General features: G+C 42.5%; 2 protein-coding genes across 2 annotated transcripts; one reads left to right on the forward strand and one right to left on the reverse strand.

The window, feature by feature from the left end:
* Positions 1-13,773: 13,773 nt before the first annotated feature.
* On the reverse strand, positions 13,774-15,061 carry LOC306847001 (hemoglobin subunit alpha-like). Its single transcript, XM_079380733.1, has 3 exons — positions 14,510-15,061; positions 14,204-14,411; positions 13,774-14,003 (listed from the first exon to the last, which is right to left on the reverse strand). Exons 1-3 carry the CDS (start codon positions 14,689-14,691, stop codon positions 13,875-13,877), a joined length of 519 nt encoding a protein of 172 aa, XP_079236859.1. The 5' UTR covers positions 14,692-15,061; the 3' UTR covers positions 13,774-13,874.
* A 582-nt stretch (positions 15,062-15,643) lies between these two features.
* On the forward strand, positions 15,644-16,515 carry LOC306848684 (hemoglobin cathodic subunit beta-like). Its single transcript, XM_079383377.1, has 3 exons — positions 15,644-15,855; positions 15,958-16,180; positions 16,295-16,515. The coding sequence occupies exons 1-3, from the start codon at positions 15,764-15,766 to the stop codon at positions 16,421-16,423; spliced, it is 444 nt and encodes a 147-aa protein (XP_079239503.1). The 5' UTR covers positions 15,644-15,763; the 3' UTR covers positions 16,424-16,515.
* Positions 16,516-17,036: the final 521 nt, after the last annotated feature.

The following is a 17,036-nucleotide window of genomic DNA, read 5'->3' on the forward strand; positions in this document are numbered from 1 at the left end:
CAGGTGGGCCATGTATGCAGATATACAGTGGTGTGAAACAGTTTTTTCCCCCTCCCTGTTTTCTTTTTTTTTTTTTCCTTTTCTGTTTTTTTGCATATTTGTCACACTTGAATGATTCAGATCATCAAACTTAATTTAATATTACACAAAGATAACCGAGTAAATACAAAGTGCAGTTTTTAAATAATGACTTCATTTATTAAGGGAAAAAAGCTGTCCAAAGCTGCCTGGCACTATGTGAAAAAGTAATTGCCCCCAAAATCTAATAACTGGTTGTGCCACCCTTTGCAGCAACAACTGCGATCAAGCGTTTGTGATAACTGGTAATGAGTCTTTCACATCTCTGTGAAGGAATTTTGGCCCACTCTGTCACAATCACTGAGGCGGAAGCAAAGATGCAGGTGAGTAATATTTAATTCAGGGTCAGACCACACAAGAACAATACAAACAACAGTCTCTCGGATGGGATGATGGCGCAGGGACCAGATGAACAGCGTGCTGATGAAGAGTGTCGAGGGAGAATCCAGTGCAGGTGATGATCCAGGTGAGACAAATACTCCAGACACACTCGGACACGAACAGGACGACGAAGGTACAAGAAGAGATACTGACTGGGAACACATCCAGGTACATCCAACGATCTGACAAGGGAGAGAAGTATTCAGTGAGGTTTTATAGCTGAGTGAATTGGCAGCAGCTGGTGCGGGAAATTGAGATCAGCTGGCACGCTGATCACGGAGCAAGGGACACGCCCACTCACACACAATACACAGACACAGACAAAGATACATGAGACATGAAGGAGGCAGTAGATTAATATACCGTGACAGTACCCTCCCCCCTAGGAACGCCTCCTGGCGTCCCCAGACTCCCTTACCTGTCGATTGTAATCATCGATAAGGGAGTGATCCAGAATGTCTCTAGCAGGCACCCAACTTCTCTCCTCCGGACCGTAACCTTCCCAGTCCACCAAGTACTGGAATCCGCGTCCCCTCCGCCTAGAGTCCAGAATACGATCGACCGAATAAGCAGGTTCCCCTTCTACGAGTCGCGGCGGTGGGGGAACCGGGGCTGGCGGATTAATGCGGGAATAAAACACGGGTTTAATTTTGGACACATGGAAGACGGGATGAATTCTCCTGTACACTGGAGGGAGATTGAGGCGAACTGCCACCGGACTAATGATTTTAGTGACAGCAAACGGGCCAATGAATTTGGGAGCAAGTTTATTAGAAACGGAGCGGAGAGGAATGTTCTTGGTAGAAAGCCACACTTTGGAACCGACGACGTATACGGGAGGTCTAGACCGGTGGCGATCGGCCTTGGCCTTGGTGCGCGCTCCCACTTGGAGTAGAGTCTCGCGGGCTCTAGTCCAAGTGCGATGACACCTCTGGACAAAGGCGTGAGCGGAGGGGACCGCGACCTCGGATTCCAGACTAGGAAAAATTGGTGGCTGGTAACCTATACTACCTTCAAACGGAGATAGGCCCGTAGATGACACTGGCAACGAATTGTGGGCGTACTCCACCATAGACAGTTGCTGGCTCCATGAGGAAGGATTTTTGGAGACCAGACATCGCAACGTTCTCTCCAAATCCTGGTTGGCTCTCTCAGTTTGACCATTGCTCTGGGGGTGAAACCCTGAGGACAGACTAACAGTAGCACCCAGCAATTTACAAAACTCTCGCCAAAATTTGGACACAAATTGGGGACCTCTGTCGGAAACCACGTCCGTCGGGAGGCCATGTAACCGAAAGACGTGGTCAACGACTGTTACCGCTGTCTCCTTGGCTGAGGGTAATTTGGGCAAGGGAATGAAGTGGGCCGCCTTCGAGAATCGGTCCACCACGGTCAAAACTACCGTGTTACCCTGAGAGGGTGGGAGGGCGGTGACAAAATCTAGAGCGATATGGGACCAGGGTCTCGAAGGGACCGGCAGCGGTTGAAGGAGCCCATCTGGGGGTCAGGTCGTTCTGTCACAATCACTGAGGCGGAAGCAAAGATGCAGGTGAGTAATATTTAATTCAGGGTCAGACCACACAAGAACAATACAAACAACAGTCTCTCGGATGGGATGATGGCGCAGGGACCAGATGAACAGCGTGCTGATGAAGAGTGTCGAGGGAGAATCCAGTGCAGGTGATGATCCAGGTGAGACAAATACTCCAGACACACTCGGACACGAACAGGACGACGAAGGTACAAGAAGAGATACTGACTGGGAACACATCCAGGTACATCCAACGATCTGACAAGGGAGAGAAGTATTCAGTGAGGTTTTATAGCTGAGTGAATTGGCAGCAGCTGGTGCGGGAAATTGAGATCAGCTGGCACGCTGATCACGGAGCAAGGGACACGCCCACTCACACACAATACACAGACACAGACAAAGATACATGAGACATGAAGGAGGCAGTAGATTAATATACCGTGACACACTCTTCTTTGCAGAATTGTTTTAATTCAGCCACATTGGAGGGTTTTTGAGCATGAATTGACTGTTTAAGGTCACGCCACAGCCTCTCAATCAGATTTATGTCTGGATTTTGACTTGGCCACTCCAAAACCTTAATTTTGTTTTTCTCAAGTCATTCAGAGGTGGACTTGCTGGTGGGTTTGGGATCATTGTCCTGCTGCAGAACCCAAGTGCGCTTGAGCTTGAGGTCACAAACTGATGGCCGGACATTCTCCTGCAGGATTTTCTGATAGAGTGCAGAATCATGGTTCCATCAATCATGGCAAGTCGTCCAGGTCCTGAAGCTGCAAAGCAGCCCCAGACCATGTGAGATATAAGCTTGCAATTCTGAGAACATATCAGTCTTTTCCCCCTCAAACCTGGACTTTAACTCGCAATTGCGAGTATATCTTACAATTCTGAGAAAAAATGTCAGAATTGTGAGATAAAAAGTAGCAATAACCTTTTTTTATTCAGTGGCAGAAATGGGCTTCCATAGAAAAGTTTGGAGAACATTTGGAACAAATACTTTAGTATCCAAGTAAGGAAAGCAAAACTTTTGCTAGCGACATGTTTAGAGTATAGAGACCATATTTCAGGCATTTACCCAAAAACCCATTAAAAAATCCCAGTGATTCAGGACAAAGGAACCGGAAGTGCTTAAATGCTAACTTGTTTCTGAGTTTTGGCCCACAAAAATACATTATCCCTGCAGCACTATTCAGTATTCATGCAGCCTCATTTTCATCCATCTCAAATTGAGCTCCATGGAGCAAGGTTAACTATACTGAATATTGCATCCAATCGACAGTCCTTTAATTGCAAGTTTCTTCAACTATAGTTGTGGCCCTGTGGGATTTTATAATAATAATAATAATAATAAACACTGACCTTAATTGAGGCCTGCAGCTCTATAGATGTTGTTCTGGGTTCTTTTATGACCTCCTGGATGAGTTGTTGTTGTGCTCTTGGAGTAATTTTGGCCAGCCACTTCTGGGACGGGTCACCACTGTTCGAAGTTTTCTCCATTTGTGGATAATGGCTCTGACCGTGGTTCTCTGGAGTCCCAAAGCCTTAGACATGGCTTTATAACCCTTTCCAGACTGATACATGTCAGCTATTTTTTTCTCACCTGTTCTTGAATTTCTTTAGATCGCGGGATGATGTGTTGCTCTTTAAGCATGCTTCACTTTGTCAGAAAGGTTCTATTTAAGTGATTTCTTGATTCAGCAGGTCTGGCAGTAATCAGGCCTGGGTTTGGCTAGTGAAATTTAACTAAGTTTTCTAAAATAATGTGTTTAATCACAGTTATTTCATGATTTAACAGGGGGCAATTCATTTTTCACATAAGGCCAGGTAGGTTTGGACAGCTTTTTCCCTTAATAAATGAAGTCATCATTTAAAAATGCATTTTGTATTTACTTGCATTATCTTTGTGAAATATTAAAATTAGTTTGATGATCTGAATCTTTTAAGTATGACAAATATGCAATAAATTAAAAGCAGGAAGGGGGCAAAAACCTTTTCACGGCACTGTATGTGCATTATATAGACATTATTAGCCTACATTAGGATGGTTCGGGTTCGGGATAGTTCTGGTACCTCAGGTAGGCAAACTTTTGTGTCCTTCTCCTTTAATTCATTTTTTTTTCATTAAAGAACTGATTCATATTGAGAAGAGAGGAACAACAAGCTGTACCACCAAATCTTTGTCAGTGTTTTTCAACTGTGTGAAGATAACATTAAAATCTTGTGCTGCATAGGTACAAAAGTGTACACACATGGTGTTATATACAAGTTTATATTTTAATTTTATAAAGCTGCTAGCATGCAGGTAAGACAACAATGGTTTGTCTAAATTTAAGTGTGGAACGTCAGAAAAGTTTGTGGGTATCACGGTGCATACAGCAGGGAGGTACGAGGAACACGGAGACGAGGAGTAAACTCAAATCAACAGTCTTTAATCCAAATGCGACAGGGTAAAACAAGCCAGGGCTGAGACACACAGGGAATGTAAGTAGACCAGGGGTGTATTCCAGAAAGCACAGTTAACTTACCTTCAGCTAAACCCTGAACTTTGGCTTGATTAACCTCAAACCTTGCTTACTGGAGGTATGTGGTTCCAAAAACGCGTCCGGGAGTAAGTTCATTCAACTCAGAGTATGTTCCTGGTTAAGACTCAACACATTCTCAACAGAGCGACGAATCGACGAGTCACTATGGAAACGGATGCTAAGAAAAAGCGCACCATGCTGTTTCTTTCTTCTTCTTTTATTCAATGGTTGTTTACATGCTTAGTGCATATCGCCACCTAATTGACGGTTGTGAAATCATTTTTTTTCTTGTTTAATCTTAAATCCTTGATAATATGACTTAGATTTTTTGTTTGATGCTAATTATATATTAAGTCATATCAGATATGTATTTTTATTATAGAAATACATTATAGAAAATGCCAATCCATGTGTGAGATGATAATATAAAATGTAATAAGTATATATAATTATATAAATTAAACATTACCTTGTCATAGTGTTTTATAATTTATACAAATAACTGTAATATATGCCAATAAAATAAATAAAATAACCATATTAGAATAATATATTACCTTATTTATTACTTATATTAGCGCTTTATATATATGTATATATATATATATAAGGCTATATTATATAATCTAATATTATATAATGTTGTGCGTTATCTGTCAGGCCCACTGAAGGCTGGTCAGTAGGTCACGTGTGCACTGATAGCACTGAAGTGAACTAACCCTGAACATAACCTGCTCCGGAGCAGAAAGCAAGTTACTATGGTTACTTACATACACCGAATGTAACCTCCGATTTTGTAACCGAAAGCTGAGGTTATCCGCTCGCTTATCCTCAAACTTACCTGGGTATGTCACATAACCTGCTTTCTGGAATACACCCCTGAGCACACTCACAACAGCCGGCCCACGGCGCTCTTCTTCTTCTTCTTGCTTTATGGCGGATCGCAGACTTATAAGTGCATTACTGCCACCTATCTCTCAAATGGACCATTGACACTCCTAATTGAGATTGTAGGTAGAGTGTCAATGGTCCATTTGAGAGATAGGTGGCGGTAATGCACTTATAAGCCTGATATAAATATAAAAACGATTTAAACTCTGTTCAGTTTCTTGCACCTATTGTTTCGAGTCTTTAGACCTCAATGTCGTCACAAGCCGCAAGGTTTAATTTGGTTTTGTCTGTGTATGTTTTTTTTCTCTCTCAAAGCCGTGATTCCCATTGACTACCATTATATGACTGACAGACTGCAATGGTTTGAGTTAAAAAATCTTCGTTCCCCTTCAGTTGGGTCACTCTACATTGCTATGGGAAATACCTTTTTCTCAAATACTACTGAAGCCTTATTAAATCACGCCAGTGAAACTAGAAGCAGAAAACCTATCAACAAGACTACTCACCGTGATCTACACCTGCAGCGGACACTCCTTTTCTTCCCCTGCTGTGTTCCGGTGAGCTTCGGAAGCAAGATGACTCGCAATTGCCTCTCCTGTGCGAAGCCAATCGAACTCTCTGATGGCTACGAATCGTGCGTCTTCTGCCTGGGTCGTGCCCACGCAGAGGCGGCGCTTGGGGGGTCGGACTGCCCCCACTGCGGAGATATGAGTCTCCGGACTCTCTGGCTCCATGTGGCCATCGTCCAAGGCGATGAACTTGCCCAACTAGCTCTGCCGCGCTCTTCCTCTGCAGCCTCTTTCGAGCCAAGGAGGAAAGTGCCGTGAGTTTCTGATGCGGATCTGTCAGGATCAGCTGATAAGCCCGCGCCGGCTCAGTGCCCACACGCTCCTCACCCCCCTGCTGCAGGTCCCTTTCCAGTGCGCTTCATGACCGCTGATCTCCGCCCCTCCCCTCAACGCTCAAGATGTGGTGTCTTTCGGTGCCATGGAGGGCACTGAAGAGGAGGATGATGCCATTTCGGTGGCAGCGTCTGCGAGAGAGGAGTGGTCCAGCAGGCTGCTAGACGCAGAGGTACCACTCGCCCAGAAGCCGTCTGGGTGAGTGGTACCTCCAGTCGGATCGTGGCCGCAAAGACACCCCACGGAGACCCAGCCCCTTTTTCCCCGAGGTGCACGACTGCCGTTCACCAGTTGGGTGCATAATCCGGGATCCTCCCTCCTGTCTTCTGTGCATGGAGCTGACCAAGTGGGGTATGTATCGGCAAGGCTTTCTCCGCAGCGGGCCAGGCAGCTTCAGCACTGCACATGATGGCGATACTCCAGGTATATCAGGCCAAGCTGCTCAAGTCTCTGGATGAGCACGGGCCGGACCCCGAAGTGTTTAAAGAGCTCCGACGCGCCACGGATCTGGCCCTCAGAGCGAATGAAGGTGACAGCTCGGGCGATCGGCCGCAATATGGGGAATCTTGTGGTGCTAGATCTTCACCTGTGGCTTACTCTGACCGAGTTGAAGGACTCAGAGAAAACGTCCCTTCTGGAAGCTCCCGTGAACCCCTCAGGTCTCTTCGGAGTGGCGGTGGAGACGTTCACAGAGCGCTTCGTTGAAGCACAGAAGCAGTCGAAGGCCACTAGCCACTTCCTGCCAAAGCGTGCCGGCGCGAAACATCCTGTGCATTCCCGCTCCTCCTCGGCGCAGCGTGCGTTATTTTCTGGTACCAAAGAAAGACGGCGGACTCCGCCCAATTTTGGACCTGAGACCACTGAATCGCACGCTTTCAAAGCGCTCGTTCAAAATGATTACGCTGAGACAAATCCTCTCACATATCAGGCCGGGAGATCGGTTTATCTCCGTGGATTTAAAGGATGCTTATTTTCACATTCAAGTAGCCCCCCGCCACAGGCGTTTCCTGATATTTGCATTCGAGGGGATAGCGTACCAATTCCCAGTCCTACCCTTCGGCTGATCCCTGGCCCCTCGTGCGTTTACGAAATGCGTGGACGCTGCTCTCTCTCCTCTGAAGAAGAGCGGAATGCGCATCCTGAACTATCTCGACGACTGGCTAGTCTTAGCCCAATCAGAGAGAGCGCTGCTCAGCGACAAACTCAGACTCCTCGCTCATATTCAGAGCTTAGGGCTGACTGTAAATATGCAAAAAAGCATGCTGGTACCGAGCCAGAACATCTCCTTTTTAGGAGTGGAGTTGAACTCAATCAATATGCGAGCGTGTTTGTCGGAGGAGCGCTCACAAAAACTGATCAGCTCTCTCACAGTCTTCAAACTAGGGTGTTCTTCCCCACTAAAATGCTCGGCCAGATAGCTGCTGCTTCGACAGTGTGCAATCTAGGGCTCCTACATATGCGACCGCTTCAGCTCTGGCTAAAGAGCCAGGTGCCACAGAATGCATGGTGTACCTTGCGCATCACAGTGACGCGCGACTGTTTGCACACGCTGACCCCTTGGCGCAATATGACTCTATCGCCAGGGTTTTCGTATTGGCCAAGTGATCAGGAGAAAGAATGTTACAACAGATGCATCGAGCACGGGCTGGGGAGCCATATGTAATGGCCGACCAGCCTTCAGGACATGGTCAGAAACGGAGAAGTCATGGCACATAAACTGTCTGGAGCTCCGTGCTGTACACCTAGCGCTCGAGTGCTTTCTCCCAGACATTCTTCACCGTCACGTTCTCATCAGGACGGACAGCATGACAGTGGTAGCGTTTATAAATCACCAAGGCGGCGTGAGCTCGCGACCACTGCTGCGGCTGGCGAGAGACCTCCTTCTGTGGGCAGATCGACACCTGTTTTCTTTTTTTTTTCCTTTTCTGTTTTTTGCATATTTGTCACACTTGAATGATTCAGATCATCAAACAAAATTTAATATTATACAAAGATAACCCGAGTAAATACAAAGTGCAGTTTTGAAATAATTATTTCATTTATTAAGGGAAAAAAGCTGTCCAAAGCTGCCTGGCACTACGTGAAAAAGTAATTGCCCCCCTAAATCTAATAACTGGTTGTGCCACCCTTTGCAGCAACAACTGTGATCAAGCGTTTGTGATAACTGGTAACGAGTCTTTCACATCGCTGGAGGAATTTTGGCCCACTCTTCTTTGCAGAATTGTTTTAATTCAGCCACATTGGAGGGTTTTCGAGCATGAATGGACTGTTTAAGGTCACGCCATAGCATCTCAATCAGATTTATGTCTGGATTTTGACTTGGCCACTCCAAAACCTTAATTTTGTTTTTCTTGAGTCATTCAGAGGTGGACTTGCTGGTGGGTTTGGGATCATTGTCCTGCTGCGAACCCAAGTGCGCTTGAGCTTGAGGTCACAAACTGATGGCCGGACATTCTCCTGCAGGATTTTCTGATAGAGTGCAAAATCATGGTTCCATCAATTATGGCAAGTCATCCAGGTCCTGAAGCTGCAAAGTAGCCTCAGACCATGTGAGATATAAGCTTGCAATTCTGAGAACATATCACCCCCCCCCCCACACACACACACACACACACAAACCTGGACTTTAACTCGCAATTGCGAGTTTATATCTCACAATTCTGAGAAAAAATGTCAGAATTGTGAGATAAAAAGTGGCAATAACCTTTGAGCTGAACACGCTCAAAACTGTGGAGATGATAGTGGACTTCAGGAGAAACCCCCCTGCTCTCCCCCCACTCACCATCATGAACAGCACTGTGACTTCAGTAGAGTGGAGACAACTACGAACAAGATCTCTGGCCTGGCCAGCGGTGAACTGTTCAAGAAAATAGATCCGATCCTGGTGACTGCTCGTCTTATCCTCAATTAGATACTTAAAAACATGAATAAAAGACTGGTAAGACAATGGATCACCGTCAAAAACTGGTACTTCTCTATTGGGTAACAGAGAGAGATTTTGTTGTCTAATTATAAGATCAGTAATCTCCTTTTGCTTCTGAACCATCAAGCTAAAATCTTTATGCGAATCATCACTAGTCTCTGACTGTAAGCTGGATGAACTGGCGACTGTTCGCAAGTTACTTTGCACGTGATTAACTACTCTTTGAAGTGGAGTTTTAGGTAATGTGATCATAGGAGCGAATTCTAATACAGAGGTATCAATGAGTGTAGGTTCAACATTACCTTCCTCTGGCTCATACACTTCACTCGTACTATCACCTCGTGGTTCAGCATCCGGTGCCAGCACTTTGATCTTTGCATCTGCTGCAGCTATTTTTGTTTGCAGTTCTGCCATTTCAATTTTTGATTTTATAATGGCTTCTTCCATCTGCAGAGCTTGCAGATTGGGCAAAGTTTTTGCACGTGCCTCCAGAGAAGCCTTCTCAGCCGCAGCTAATTTAGCTGCCGAAGAGGTCTTGACACACTAGACACACGTTGACCTCTTAGACACACTAGAAATGTTAGAAATGGTTCAACTGTTACTTGTATACTTTGTTCTTTCTTCCATATTGCCACTTCTTTAATAAAGTAATCAAAATTCATCATCCTAGGCTCATACCAATCAGCGTGATCATTTTCCTTTTCTTCTCCTGCTAATAGCTCTTGCACTGTTTTATGCACATTTTTTGAAATCAGAGATGAATAGTAATAATGTCGCCATGCAATCCTCTACATGTTCAACATTTCCACCTTCAACCAGAAGAGTTTTAATTTCATTCATCTTCCTCGTGCACACTCCTAATTTACCTCTTCGCGATGCAATATGTGATTTTAAAAGCTTTTCGGCATCAGCGGCCGTCTTAACATCCTCGTCAGCCATTTTACGCAGGCCACAATCAACTAATTGTTTTTCCCTACGTTTAAACTCATATTGTAGACCTTTGACAATTGTTTTGACTTGCTGTTCATGTTAAGATCAGTCTACTCAAACCCTCATCTGACTCCAAGCTTGAATCAGTAAAGTTGTTTGTCTGTATTGCATCTGGTACTCACGACTAATTTGTTGTAGCATTCATCAATCACGTACGTCCTTCCACTTCAGCGGTGAACAGCGTGTCATCCGTGAGGAGATAATCCATCGTGCACTCTTTCGAGTCTCATCGATCCTTTGTGCAGTTTCTTCAATAAATGTTAAGGCTAATTTTCATCAACCTTTAGCCCCTTGAGGTGAGAGAAGGAGTCTCTCCCGATACACATGACTACAAAGCACTCGCAGAGATGTGGTTTCATCAACATAACCCCATGGTTTATTAATCCAGATCTCTGGTTTACTTCCCAAACAAAATCATGAAATAAAACTTCCAGAAACGTAACACGGTACCATTACAGGTGATCGCATGTGATCGCATGTGATTGAAGAAACTGTTGTCCTCCTTCCTCTCACTCTAATCTGTCTAAACAATGCTGCCTGCCTATTATGACCTGCCCTTTCGCGCCACAGTGATGCGTAAAGGAGGAGGAGCCACGTAGATCCACGTGATAGGATAGTCTAAAATTTGACAATATTTCTTCATACACTTAAATCATATTTGAAACACAAAAATTAATCAAAGAATAAATAAGTCAACCTTAATTGAAAATACAAATACGGCTCCTACACATTCAGATTCCTGGGAACCACCATCTCCCAGGACCTGAAGTGGGACAATCACATTGACTCTATTGCGAAAAAGGCCCAGCAGAGGCTGTATTTCCTCCGCCAGCTAAGGAAGTTCAACCTGCCTCAGGATATAAGTTCAACCTGCTTCTTCTATAACTGTTTGGTTTGGTTCAGCTACCAAAACAGACATCCGAAGACTACAACGGACAATCAGGACTGCTGAGAGAATTATCGGTGCCCCTCTGCCCAGCCTCCAAGAACTTTACACCTCCAGAGTGAGGAAAAGGGCTAAGAAAGTCACTCTGGACCCCTCACACCCAGCTCACTCTCTCTTTGTACTGTTGCCCTCTGGCCGGCGCTACAGATCACTGAGCACCAGAACAGCCAGAAACAAGAACCCCCAGGCCGTATCCTGAACAACACATAACACACCCCGTTACTGTACATCTGTAAATAACCAATCAAACCTTCATCTGTACATAGGACACATGCACGTTCACAGTTCTGTCTATGGTCATGTCTCTTTTCTGTATATTTTTATTTTTATTACTATTGTTATTCTTAATTATTGTATATTCTCTTCATTAGTGTTCTTTATCACCTTAATTATATGTTGTCTGCACTATGTTTGTACTTTCTGTACTGGAAGCTCATAACACCAAGACAAATTCCTTGTGTGTGCAAACACACTTGGCAATAAAGCTCTTTCTGATTCTGATTCTGATTCTGATTTATTTTTTATTCAGTGGTGGAAACAGGCTCCCACAGAAGAGTTTGGAGAACATTTGGAACAAATACTTTAGTATCTAGATAAACGAAACAACTTTTGCTAGCGACATGTTTAGAGTATAAAGACCATATTTCAGGCATTTACCCAAAAACCCATTAAAAAATCCCAGTGATTCAGGACAAAGGAACCGGAAGTGAACTTTTACGTGTTTTCGACTAGGTCCTATAGACCTGAGCTGTGTTTACTAAGAGCGCCAATATCATTGCCACTCTCATTACGGCTTCGAATGGGAAACTTGACCTACTTAGTCGAACCAGGCTCCATCGCTGTGACACGGCAGGATTTTATACGTTCCCATTGCAATGTAGATTGACTGAATTGAAGGGGAACGCTCTCGGTTACTCACATAACCTTGGTTCCCCGAAATGAGGGAACGAGACATTGCTCTTATTGCCGTGTCACCGAGCTCAGGATCTTAGAATGCAGGTTGCTTCAGTCAAAGATTCTGAACTGATGACATACAAGCACTGCCTTATATAGAGTGGGATTCCCGCTCATATTTCGCGCGCTTGAACGCCATTGGCCAGTTTCACTGGCATGATTCAATAAGGCTTCAGTATTCGAGAAAAAGGTATTTCCAATGTCTCCTTCCCTCATTTCGGGGAACCGAGGTTACTTGAGTAACCGAGAGCGTTTGTGTTCTACTGAACGGACAAAGTCACCATCTTGGATGCCATTGGGTGTAAGCAGATAAACATCAAATTTTCATTTCGGTGTGAACCATCCGTTTAAGTAGCTAATTTTAGGCTATTTTATTGCTACCATTTAATGTTATCTAAAATTTACACAATTACATTTTCTCACTTGTACAGGGTTGTTCAAATCTAGGTGTATAATATGAGCGAGATAAGACAGGATATCATGATTAAAAGAAAAGAATATACAACCAATGTAACCCAAATTTATTTCTATCTTCTTCAACTTGTCAATTAATAAAAAAATTAAAACCTGGGATAAAGTGCTTTAGGTTGAAAAAAAAGGTTAAAACTAATAAAAACGAACTTCATTCATGCATTAAACACGATGGGGACAATGCGGAACCTTTGCATGAAGTTGGTTGTGATCCGCCATTAAAAACAGAGAGAGAGAGGAACCTTTCCATCTAATCATTTGTTCTTAAATACGTATTTATACCGATTTAATCAACGATAAAGTTCCGCTTAAGGTAACTTAAGAACGTCATAGAGTGTTAAGAAGGTTTCGGAAAACGCAGCTGTTCAATATAATTACAGTCAAAAAAAGAGTAGGATTTACTTGAAAAAAGCTTGGAAACAAGTTTTTACTCAGGAAAGGCTAGATTTTTTTTAAGTTAAGTTTACTTGGGAATTCCCAGTGAATGTTATTGACTCTTTGTACATTTTCTTAAGTAGGCTAATGCTTATCACTGTAAAAACTGATGCTGTTAAATAACAGTAATTTAGTGCATTGAGATTCGGTCACCAGTGAAGACAAGTGATGTTTATTAAGAACGGACAAAAATATGAAAGAACAAAAATAAATGAATTGAACGAAATGGAAAAGTAGAAATATATTTTTCAAATAGAAATATGTAAAAAAATATATTAATTTGCTTTTGATATAGGCTACATATTGCATGTACAAATAAACAACCTATTGTCAGCCTAACTGTAAAGCGTTACCACTAAAAATCATAATCGCCTTCAAAAACATTGTATGGATTTTTTTCCACTTTAGCCTACATTGAGAAGATGATTTGCATTTGCTAAAATGTACTTTATTTACTTTCACTCAAGTATGCTTTTAGGCTACTTTTAACTGTAAAATATTATAATAATTTGTTCATCAAAAATGAAAGAGATACTGACATTTTCAAGGTTAGGCTACAGGCTGAGTAAGTAAGAGGAACTTATTAGAACGGAGCATCCATAATGAAATTCGTAAAATAGAAAGATTCCTGCTTTGATAATGTACAATGCTGAGAGTTTACAAATAGCTGTGTTCTCCCTCTGTGACTGGCATGGTTAAGGACAATCCTTTACTGATTTGATATAACGACCAGAAAAAACACAGAAGAGACATTTTGATTGTTATAGATTTTATTATTTGCATCTGATCTTTTAGCTGTATCATTTGAAGTGCCTCTGTTTGAAGATGCACGAGAAGCCCCGGAATGATGAGCTTATCTGTATTTATCAGCGAGGGCTGCAGACAGAGCCGCGAGGAACTTGTCCACGGCCACGTGCACTTCTGCAGTGAAGTCAGCGGGGAAATGAACTGCAAGAGTCACGAGGATGTTATGGGACAGAATCTGGAAAATAACCCAAAAAGTAGTAAATAAACAGTTAATACACTGTAAATTAATAATTCACATTCTATTTCACATCGTGAATTTCTTATTTTGTTTAACACATAGAGTGCTCCTATACCATCATTTGGGTGTGTCAGTATATGTAAGTATAAGCATTGAAACACTGCACAAACAGCTTATTACCAAGTAGCCCATCTCACCTTAAAGTTTCCAGGGTCTACGCGGAGCTTGGTGGCATGGAGATCACTCAAGGAGCTCAGTCCACCAATAAGATCATCCATTTTGCCCACAGCATCAGTGATGGCTCCCATCACAGTTTTGCCGTGCTTCTTCACTTGGGCAGAGCCGAGAGAGTGATCGGGCCAATGAGCAAAATATATTTTAGTCTGAGGGTAGACAGTAAGCATTCTGCGGGAAGGAAATGAATCCGTTTATTGCACATAGTTTTGGCAATTTTGTAGATGTTTTTGAAGTAAAAAAAATGTATTTAAATGTAGAGCTCTTACCTTCCCAGAGCTTCTTGGCCTATGGCGTCGGTTTTACTAGAGATTTTACCCCAGAAGGCCTTGACCACAGCTTTATCCTTTGCTGTCAAACTCATTTTCAGATCCTTGTTATTAGAAGAGCAGAGTTTTAGGTGTAGAATAGGGGGTCTTTTTATAACGCGCAATTCTGCCACACCCAACATCGCATCAGCTCCACCTCTCAGACTTCAGCCAACATTTGGGCTTCGGGTGATTTGTGTCAATTAATTTCAGCATTCATTATTTTATCAAAAATATTGAGTGGTATATGTTTATTTTATTTTTCATATTTAGGCCTATTCAATTAATTTGTTTTAAATGTATAAATGTGTAATAACAATAACAATTATTATTATTATTATTTTTTTTTTTACAGAGTAGCCTATATGAAAACGTAAATAATCAATTGGCTGTTGTTGTATCGGCTGTATTTATTTTATTTTATTTTTGTCTGAAAAATATTATTGTCTTTATTTTGTTTTAATTATACCACTAAGATACAATTTATATTCAGTGGACTGTCCTTACATGTATGAGATGCTTTGGGGTCTTTTGGGGACACCACATGGCACCTAAAGGGTGGGGCAAACCAAAAAGAACAGGACACCCACGGTTATCAAAGTTTAACAAATTAAGAACATTTTAAAACGGGAGGAGCGGGTCTGAAGGTCCAGATAAAGCAAAAAGAGCTGGCACTCGTTCAAATAAAAATTTTTAATGAGCAATTCGATGTGTTCGTTTTGGATAATTTGACGTTAAATTCATATACCACACCTGAGCTTTTCACCTACTGTTGCCACTGATTCATTTGTCCGAATATTACTTCTAATAGCCTACTTTGACTATTTGCCATTCATTTTGTTAATATGACTTTGTTAAGTAGGCTTCTAGGATATTACAGGGTTTGGACATTTTTTTTTTTTTTTTGGATTTAGAACAAATAACACAAAGCCTTGATTAGACAAGCACAATAGACCCAAATACACGCATTCGTGATTTTGTTGATAGAAAACTTTATTTTGTCATGTTTGAAAAATAGGCCCATTTCTGACAAAACTACTTTCCAGTTTCTAATCGAAATGTAACATAAATTAGGATCGGATCCAATTACCACACAGAGCCAATCGGTCTCAGAGCCTGTTGTGGGGCGGGGAGTGCGAGTATAAATAAAAACTCCGCGCGCATCTATCTCTGTTCAGCATTCACTCTTGTTGAAAAAGTAAAGAGATAATCACAATGGTGGCGTGGTCAGATTCCGAGCGCAATACTATTGCGAGTGTCTGGAGCAAAATCAACGTCGGCGAAATCGGACCCCAGTCTCTGGCAAGGTAATTTGATAGTTTGTCAATGATGATATATATAATAACAGGTTGTTCATTCAGTGATGCATAGACTTCGGATTTATGCATTTCCATTGTTTCACATGACAGGGTGCTGATTGTATATCCCTGGACTCAGAGGTATTTCGGTTCCTTTGGAGACCTATCCAGTGCGGCAGCAATCCTGGGCAATCCCAAGGTGGCAAACCATGGCAAAACTGTGATAAATGCGTTGGACAAAGCCGTGAAGAACTTGGATGGCATCAAAGGCACTTACTCTGAGCTCAGCCAGCTGCACTGCGAAAAACTCAACGTTGATCCAGACAACTTCAGGGTAAAGTCTACTTCATTATTTTCCAAGTTTGAGCTTATTAATATGGATAACGCAGCACCTCCGTTATACAGACTGTTGTTACCTAACAAATGCACGTTTTCTTGATTCACACAGCTGTTGGCCGATTGTCTTACCATCGTCATTGCGACTGCATTTGGACCCGCGTTCAGCCCCGCTGTTCAGGCCACCTGGCAGAAATTCCTGTCCGTAGTTGTGGCCGCTCTCTCCAGCCGTTACTTCTGAAGTCCTGCTCGAGATCCCTGCCTCAATTTAATCATTATCCAATGCATTAAAGATTTAAAAATATATATATAAATAAAGCATTCAGTCAAGGAGTGGATTTTGAGTCTTTTCATTTATCGACTTTAGCATGTGGCAAAAATGATGATAGTCATTTCTCATTGGTTAATGAACATATCTGTTGCCATCATGTTCAGCATTAGCAGTGGTTGAGCAATATTATATGACACTCAAAATTATCTTATTAGATCTCAGTTTCATATGCAGACTTACAGAGGGGAACCTATAGTACCTGACAGGCAGGTGGGCCATGTATGCAGATATACAGTGATGTGAAACAGTTTTTTTCCCCCTCCCTGTTTTCTTTTTTTTTTCCTTTTCTGTTTTTTTTGCATATTTGTCACACTTGAATGATTCAGATCATCAAACTAAATTTAATATTACACAAAGATAACCGAGTAAATACAAAGTGCAGTTTTGAAATAATTATTTCATTTATTAAGGGAAAAAAGCTGTCCAAAGCTGCCTGGCACTATGTGAAAAAGTAATTGCCCCCAAAATCTAATAACTGGTTGTGCCACCCTTTGCAGCAACAACTGCGATCAAGCGTTTGTGA

The sequence above is a fragment of the Barbus barbus genome (genome assembly GCF_936440315.1).
Source record: "Barbus barbus genome assembly, chromosome: 3".
Classification (NCBI taxonomy): Eukaryota; Metazoa; Chordata; class Actinopteri; order Cypriniformes; family Cyprinidae; genus Barbus; species Barbus barbus.